This window comes from Lolium rigidum, chromosome 2 (genome assembly GCF_022539505.1).
Source record: "Lolium rigidum isolate FL_2022 chromosome 2, APGP_CSIRO_Lrig_0.1, whole genome shotgun sequence".
Classification (NCBI taxonomy): domain Eukaryota; kingdom Viridiplantae; phylum Streptophyta; class Magnoliopsida; order Poales; family Poaceae; genus Lolium; species Lolium rigidum.
The window spans coordinates 252,663,384-252,671,009 of NC_061509.1; the positions used below are offsets into that span (position 1 = coordinate 252,663,384).

The window sequence follows — 7,626 nt, forward strand, 5'->3', positions numbered from 1 at the left end:
CATGCACTCATCTGCCAAATATGCTTCAGCTATAGATCCTTCGGGGTGAGCTTTATTGCGAACATTTGACTTCAGCCTACCTAGATATCTGCATAAACAAAAATGAGAAGGACGAAATTTGTTAAACAATCTTTTTCTACAAAGATAGCATGCATCCCCGCTGTAAGAAGCTAGCATACCTTTCTGTAAACACTACGCCACGACAGAGATCTAGTAACACAGTCATGTGCTACTATTGGAAATCCAAAGAAGGAAGGGTAAGCTTTCGATCATTTTTTAGTGGACTGTGTGGTGTTGTTAAGTACTGCATTGTCATAATGTTTTTATCTTAACAGGCAGTTAGTGAGAAGAACAAAATTAGCCGAGCATCCGTGAAAACATCTCATACAGCTGGTACAAAGAGTTATGCTCGTTGGGCTGAGGACCTTGTGAGTAATCTTGTTTTTTACATGTCATACATCTGGGACAATGCCTTGCCAATTACGCCTAAGGGACACACTACTTACAAGTTAAACTGGATATTGCCGTTTCTAGCTTTTACTGCCAATTCTTTGCTAAACTCAAGAAAATATTCTGAGCCGTGATCAATCTAATTGTATTGACTTTAGAACTTTTTGTATCCATGTATATTAGTTAGATTTGAACATATGTCAGATCTCAGCCATTCTTCTCAATTGATCAATATGAACAGCTTATATTCTGTATCTTTAATGGTGTAATAGTTTTCCCCATCACTTTTAATATTTTTCTACTTGTTTTGCAGCGACAAGAAGATCCTGAAAAGAAACAACCACATAGAGCGAAGGTTTATTTAGCGACTCATAGAAAAAAAGATGAAGAAAGAAATAAACATGTGGTAGGCTAATATAAGTTAAATTATTGCACAATATCAAGTTAACATTGAATCTAATAAGTAGCGTATGCCTTTGCCTTATTATTCTTTTACAGGCTGACTTGGCTGACTTGGAAAAGCTAATACATAATGAACCAGAGCTAGCACAGAGTGACCATGGAAAAGTTGCATGGAAAGGTGATGCCTTACATACAATTTTGGGGGAAGAAAAGCCTGGACAAGTGCATGGCATGGGTTTGCTTCCAGTGCCTAACCAAGTTTATGGTCGGTTACCACGCTATCTCAAGAACATCAATATGACTACAACAAACGGGTCATCACATGCCGGAGAGAGTGATGTTATGGAGGAAATAGCAAAGCTCAAGCGGCGTATAGAAGAGCAGGACCAACGCATAGAAGAGCAAGACCAAATTATTGAAGGATTTAGAAACCAGGATGAAGTATGTGGTCTTATAAAAATTGCAATGCTAATTTTATTTTTGTACATTCACATAAATAAATAATGTACTGAAACTACTTTTTGACTCTGTAGGCCAATTTCCGCCAAGGCAATGATGAATCTCAGCTGGAAGTACCACAAAATAGAAGAAAGGTATTTGCTAATGTACCAGGCATGTGTTAGTTTTCTTTTTGAATTCTCTTCCTTAATATTGCACTTTTGTAGAGAGTTCATGCTAGTGGACCTGAGCAAGTACGCTTAGTGAGCAGACCAAAAGATACAATAAAGGTACATTTATTACTACAATCTATGGTGGACCTGAGAAAGTATGCTTAGTTAGCAATTTATTTTATTAACTTTCTCATTGTATGGAAGCATCGTCCTGACTGCGAGGGTAGCAATGAATTCTCATATCAAGGACAATCATCACTAACACCTCCTTTTCCTGAAGAACGGGAGGTAAAGATTATTCGCTGACAAATCTACTTGGTTATCTATTAAGAAATCATGATATCTAATGTTTGTGGAATTAAAAGAATGCATTGTCAACTTCAGTTTCCTGAATCTCAACATTACAACCTTTTTATTTTTATTTCTTCGCAGATGAGAAAGAGCGGTGAGAATCTGGATGAAAATTCGAGAAGAGTGCACAAACAAATGACTCAAAACAAGACTCCAAGCCATATGTCCTCAAAGAAGAGATGTCGTCCTTCGGAAGAGGTAAATGAACAGTATGTTCATGTTGCATCCATGTCTCAGGTTATTTGTCTTTTTCTTATTAATGGTGGCTTTGATCCTACTGTAGATTCGTAATGCAGTAATTTTGAAATCTTCAATATATCCAAATAAAAGGCGCGTGGCATATGCAACTATTTTGGACAGTAATTCAAAAACATTGGTTGGTGGTGTTGAGCTGGGCCGACAATTTACACATGTGCAAATTGATGAACCTATTGGCGAAGATGAGCGCTTGGTAAGAGAAAGGGAGAAGTGTGTGACAATCGGTGATGCTTTTTCCTCTGGAGTAACAATTGCTTGGCCTTCAGCATGTGTATGTTCGTTCAAGAGTTTTGTTGTTATAATATTTTGATATATTTTTATTTTCATATATAACTGTAACTTTCTTTCCAGATTGAGAAGTTCAGTGGATGACTTGAGAGTTGAAATTGATGCTTTGTCTAACCATGGAGTGAAGATGGAAAATATGTAGGATTGGTCTGAGAAATATCGAAGGGCAGATTGGAGCAGCCATGATTGGTGTTTTTGCATAGTCACGATGATATTAAGTATTTCATGTATTATAGGTTAGCTTAGTATGTTGAGAAATGTAGTAGTTTTTCTTAAATATGCATCGTCTATGTGTTCATTGTTATGAATGCTATGAAGTGACATGAAACACGTTGGTTTTATCTCCATAATGCAGTTCATATGCACGTGTTGCTCATTGTATGTATGATCCTTTTGTTATTACACAGGGTGGTATATGCTTTTCATTTTCACACACAAGTTTAACGAAATAATTTATCAATAAAATGCGAAAGTAAGGAATTCTAAACAAGCACCATATAAGGAAAACCAATGCATATTAAACATTGTGACTAACCGTGAGGTGTTACTACAACTAGATAAACATGTTACTAAGTATGGGACAAACAAGAATAGCTATGTTACAATATATAGAAAAACATGTTACTATTAATAGTGAACTGTGTTACTAGGGCCCTATAGGCTCGCCCCAATCTTGAATAATTGTGTTACAGTAGTTGGTAATATGTGTTACCAACCGTGTTACTACAGCAAGAAAAACATGTTACTAAGGGTGTTACTACTGTCATAAAAAGATGTTACTAGAACTTAAGGTAACACATATAGCTTGTGTTACTACGGTACGCTTGTAACAGTTTTATGTGCTTATAGAAACAATTGTTTATGTGCTACAAAGACAACACCTAGTAACACGACATATAAGAACACATAAAAAAGGTGTTACTAGGAGGGTCAGTAACACCTTTTCTAAGCTATAGTAGCACATGACTGTGTTACTAGATCTCTGTCGTGGCGTAGTGTGCACCTGGGTAGACGGTTTTCGAGGACCCGGGATCCCTTGGTAGTTGTAGATGCGGGGTATCGTCCATGCATTTCACACAGCCGTTGAATCCGTGGCCCACCTGGGCAGATACATATGCGTAACCAGGATAGTCCGTGACCGTCGTGATCAACGCGGCTCTCATATCGAAATAAGTTCTAGTGTAGGCGTCCCACGTACGGGGTGGCGTCTTCCACAACGTGTCTAACTCCTCTTTCAGCAGCCCGAGATACAAATGCATGTCGACACCTGGTTGTTTCGGCCCCTGAATGAGAATACTCAGGTGTATGTACCTTTGCTTGGTGCACGGCCACGGGGTAGGTTGTAAGGCCATACAAACACAGGCCGGGTGCTATGCGTGCTACTCTGGTTGCCGAACGGATTGAGTCCATCGGTGCTCATACCCAGCCTCGATGTTCCTTGCGTCGCCCCCGAACCTAGGGAAGGCGATGTCCAATGCTTGCCACTGTACAGCGTCTGAAGGGTGTGTCAGCATATAGCCCATCTCCGGATCTTCTTCGGGCTTCTACCTTTCTGCGTGCCATTGCATGAGCTTTGCTTCCTTAGGGTCCACGAAATACCGCTGCAGACGGGGAGTGATAGGAATGTACCATACCACCTTTCGAGGTACCTTCTTGTTCCCAACCTTGTACCGTCCGTGGCCACACACCGGACATGTGGTTCTGTCCTTGTACTCGCACCTATAAATCACACAATCATTAATGCAGGCGTGGTATTTTTCGTGCGGTAGGTCAAGGGGACACACGACTTTCTTGGCCTCCTCGGTACTACTTGGCAATGTGTTCCCCTCCGGGAGACGATCGTGCCAGAATTTTAAGTTCTTGCTGAAGCTGGAATCGGTCCACTTGTTCTGCCCGTCTTTCTCCATTTGCGACAGCTTGGCTCTCTCTCTAGCTGCAACTCTATCGTTGCTCGTCTCCTGGAGGAGAAGATCTTGAACATGAGAGTCCCGCAAGGCCGAAATTAGCGGGGTCGCGCCGGAATCTTCTTCTTCATCATGATGATGTTCTCCGCCGGCATCTTCTTCTTCATGATGATCTTCTCCGCCGACTTCTTCTTCATGATGATAGTCCCCGTCGGCATGATGATAGTCTTCTTCATGATGATAGTCATCTCGCTCGACATGGTCTTCATGCGCACCATTTGATGGGGCCGGCCGCGCCTGGTTGTCTTGCATGAAACCGCGCCTCGGCAGAGTGCTCCTCCAGTTGTCCGGAATCAGGGTTGATCCAGCGCTCGAGTTTGCATGATCGACACGGACATCTTATCTCGGCGCCTATTGTTCCGAATCATGTCCTCCTTCGCGTCTATCTTGTATCTAGAGATTCGAGCGGAACTCATCGAGAGGACCATGCTTGCCTGCAAATGGTATACATAGAACAGGAAATTAGAACCACACCAAATGCACACACATGCATGGGCCGTACCTCTCCTCAAGGTATTACATGGAGCGGAAAAATTCGGCATGACCTCTCCTCAAAGTAGGACATATGGGTAGTGCAAAACTTGCCGAAACGGAAATGAATCAACATTTTGGCAAACATCCATGCACCACACCGGCACACACACAAGCGCTTCACCTGCAACAAGCATCCATACACACGACGGCCACACAAGATCTACAAGCATATGCATGTCTCCTCCAAGCATATGTATGTCTCCTCCAACTACTCACCTTCTAGATTCGATACCGAGACGAGGCCGCGATCGATGAGTTCGAGAGGAGGAGAGAGTATGGAGAGCCTTCTCCTCAACTCCAATTAAGTATCAACCAAAGTAAGTGCAATAAATACCCAAGCAAGTGAAAAGTAGAGTCAAAATGGTATGAGAGAGAAGGAGGGACGAGCTAGATGGAGGAAGAAGAATGGCTTGTGTAGTGTGGTAGGTGGGAGGTTGGCTCACTTTTGTATATCTGGTTCGCTAATTCTGTGGCGCACCCACCCAAGTGCGCCACAGAATACCTTATTTCTGTGGCGCACCTAATACAATGCGCCACAAAATACCTTATTTTTGTGGCGCACTGTTACCGTGCGCTACAGAAGAAGTAATTTCTGTGGCGCACCGCGGTTTGTGCGCCATAGAAATAGTAAAACCAATGATTGGGGGTGACAGGTTGTGGGGCCCACCAAGTTTTTGTGGCGCACGGTTCAGTAGTGCGCCACAAAATTAAGCTATTTCTGTGGCGCACCGTGCCTTGTGCGCCACAAAATAAGTTTCTGTGGCGCATTCAAAACAGTGCGCCACAGAACTAAGCTTCGCCTATAAGGGTTTTCCTACTAGTGTGACATGTAAACTATCTTGCAGGCGTCGATGGTGGCCAATCAAACTGGACAGACAGTGGATTTATGGCCGATGCCTCCCTTTCCGAGGCCGGCGCCAAACATGCCATCGAAGGAAAATTTCGCTGCGGAGTACTATGGGAGAACAGCGGTAAGTTCTTCGCCAAACCGAATACTACGGCTTTCCTTTGCCTCGCAAATTGCTAACATCTCGGGAACATGTGTGTAGGGAACGGGATGTTCCGGAAACCGGGGTGGTGGGAGGGAGATCACACCGGTTCATCATGGTGGTCCTTCTCCCGGTGCTACTCCCGGTACTTCTCCCGGTACTTCTCCCGGTCCTTCTCCCGGTGGTTCTTCCGCAGCTTCTACTGGAAGGAATCGGCCCGGGCTGGTGTTTAGCGGCGACGAGCTCCTCTAGTTGTCCCATGTATCTTATGCACACTATGGCACTATGTATGCAACCTATGGCACTATGACACTATGTATGCAACCTATGGCACTATGCCACTATGTATGCACTTGATGTTATGTGTATTTGCACTTCATGCCTATGAATTTCATGTGAATTATATGTGCTTTTGTATCCTGCCAAATCTGGAAAATGTGGGAAACAGCAGGAAGTCGATAAATTGTACCAAATGGCACATGCTACGCCGACGGCTTCCCCCTCGGGGTAGCGTCGACATGGACCATATGGCACATGCTACGCCGACGGCTTCCCCCTCGGGGTAGCGTCGAGATGAAACAGGGGCGCGCCGCGTGGCAGTGTACACCGACGGCCACCCGCTCGGCGTAGGATGCGCCACGGCCCGCCAGGACGCGCCGCGTGGCAGGGTACCCCGACGGCCACCCCCTCGGCGTAGCGTGCAGCACAGCTCGCCAGGATGCGACGCGTGGCAGGGTACGCCGACGGCCGCGCCCCTCGGCGTAGCGTGCAGCACAGCTCGCCAGGATGCGACGCGTGGCACTGTACGCCGATGGCTGCCCCCTCGGCGTAGCCGTAACGGCCGTCAGCTCGACGGCGCCCGTTAGCGTGCTACGCCGAGAGCTAGTACGCCAACGGGTTGCCTGGCCCTCGGCCCTCTAGTTCTACGCCGACGGTCGCTGATACGCCCAGGGACGGAGCCAGAAAAGTAACATAAGGGGGGCCAATTGCATGTAAAATTTATTGAAGGGGGCCATATATGTAAATTTAGGCAAATTACAGGTCAAATATATAGATTAACCAAGGTTTTTTAATTAAAAAAATTACCATGAGGGGGGCCATGGCCCCAGCCAGCCCCCTGCTGGCTCCGTCACTGGATACGCCGAGGGCCGCGTGGCTTCTGCCGAGGCCAATCTTCCCCGAGGAGCTACGCCGAGGGTCCCCGTCGGCGTACCGTACGCCGAGGGCTAGGCTGTGGTACGCCGAGGGCCGGAGGCCGTCGGCATACGTAGAGATTCCTGTAGTGCCGACAACGCTGTTGAAGTAGCATTTTCAGTGTGACATTTCTGCCCCGCGCTTCATCTCTAATGATGAGCGCCCCTGGCTGTTGTTCCGAGTACTCGTGGGCCAGAAACCACCGCCACCATTCTCAAGTAGACGAGGAGGCACTCAGCCTGTGCTTCTACCGAATCTGAACTCAACAGCATGACCATACCTTGGCGTGCCTTTGCAATGCTTTGTATACCGAGCGATGAGGATCATCTAGCGGACATGAACAATCTCGCGGAAAATAGACTTGAGTATGATTTTGCATATATTCTCAATGCATCCCACGCCAATTAATTATCTGTATCCACTATATTTTTCCAACATCATAACACGAGTTTTAAAACTTGCTCTAGACACTCGACACCATCCCCACATGATCACTTGTATGAGTTCTTCACAATACATATCCCAGTTTTATAGAGGAAAAGAAGAGCAGGTTATATTTAATGACAACAACGACTCCAAAGTATA

At 45.3% G+C, this 7,626-nt stretch overlaps 1 protein-coding gene across 1 annotated transcript; it reads left to right on the forward strand.

Annotated features, from left to right (window-relative positions):
* The first annotated feature begins 224 nt into the window (after nucleotides 1-224).
* Nucleotides 225-2,745, forward strand: LOC124690778. Its single transcript, XM_047224115.1, has 10 exons — nucleotides 225-257; nucleotides 336-428; nucleotides 764-856; nucleotides 949-1,293; nucleotides 1,386-1,445; nucleotides 1,518-1,580; nucleotides 1,668-1,751; nucleotides 1,896-2,012; nucleotides 2,098-2,343; nucleotides 2,424-2,745. Exons 1-10 carry the CDS (start codon nucleotides 225-227, stop codon nucleotides 2,442-2,444), a joined length of 1,155 nt encoding a protein of 384 aa, XP_047080071.1. The 3' UTR covers nucleotides 2,445-2,745.
* The last annotated feature ends 4,881 nt before the right edge of the window (nucleotides 2,746-7,626 follow it).

Coding starts and splice junctions, on each gene's coding strand:
- LOC124690778 (XM_047224115.1), top strand. CDS start 225: ATGTGCTACTATTGGAAATCCAAAGAAGGAAGG. Junction 429..763: donor CTCGTTGGGCTGAGGACCTT/GTGAGTAATCTT, acceptor CTTGTTTTGCAG/CGACAAGAAGATCCTGAAAA. Junction 2,344..2,423: donor TTGCTTGGCCTTCAGCATGT/GTATGTTCGTTC, acceptor CTTTCTTTCCAG/ATTGAGAAGTTCAGTGGATG.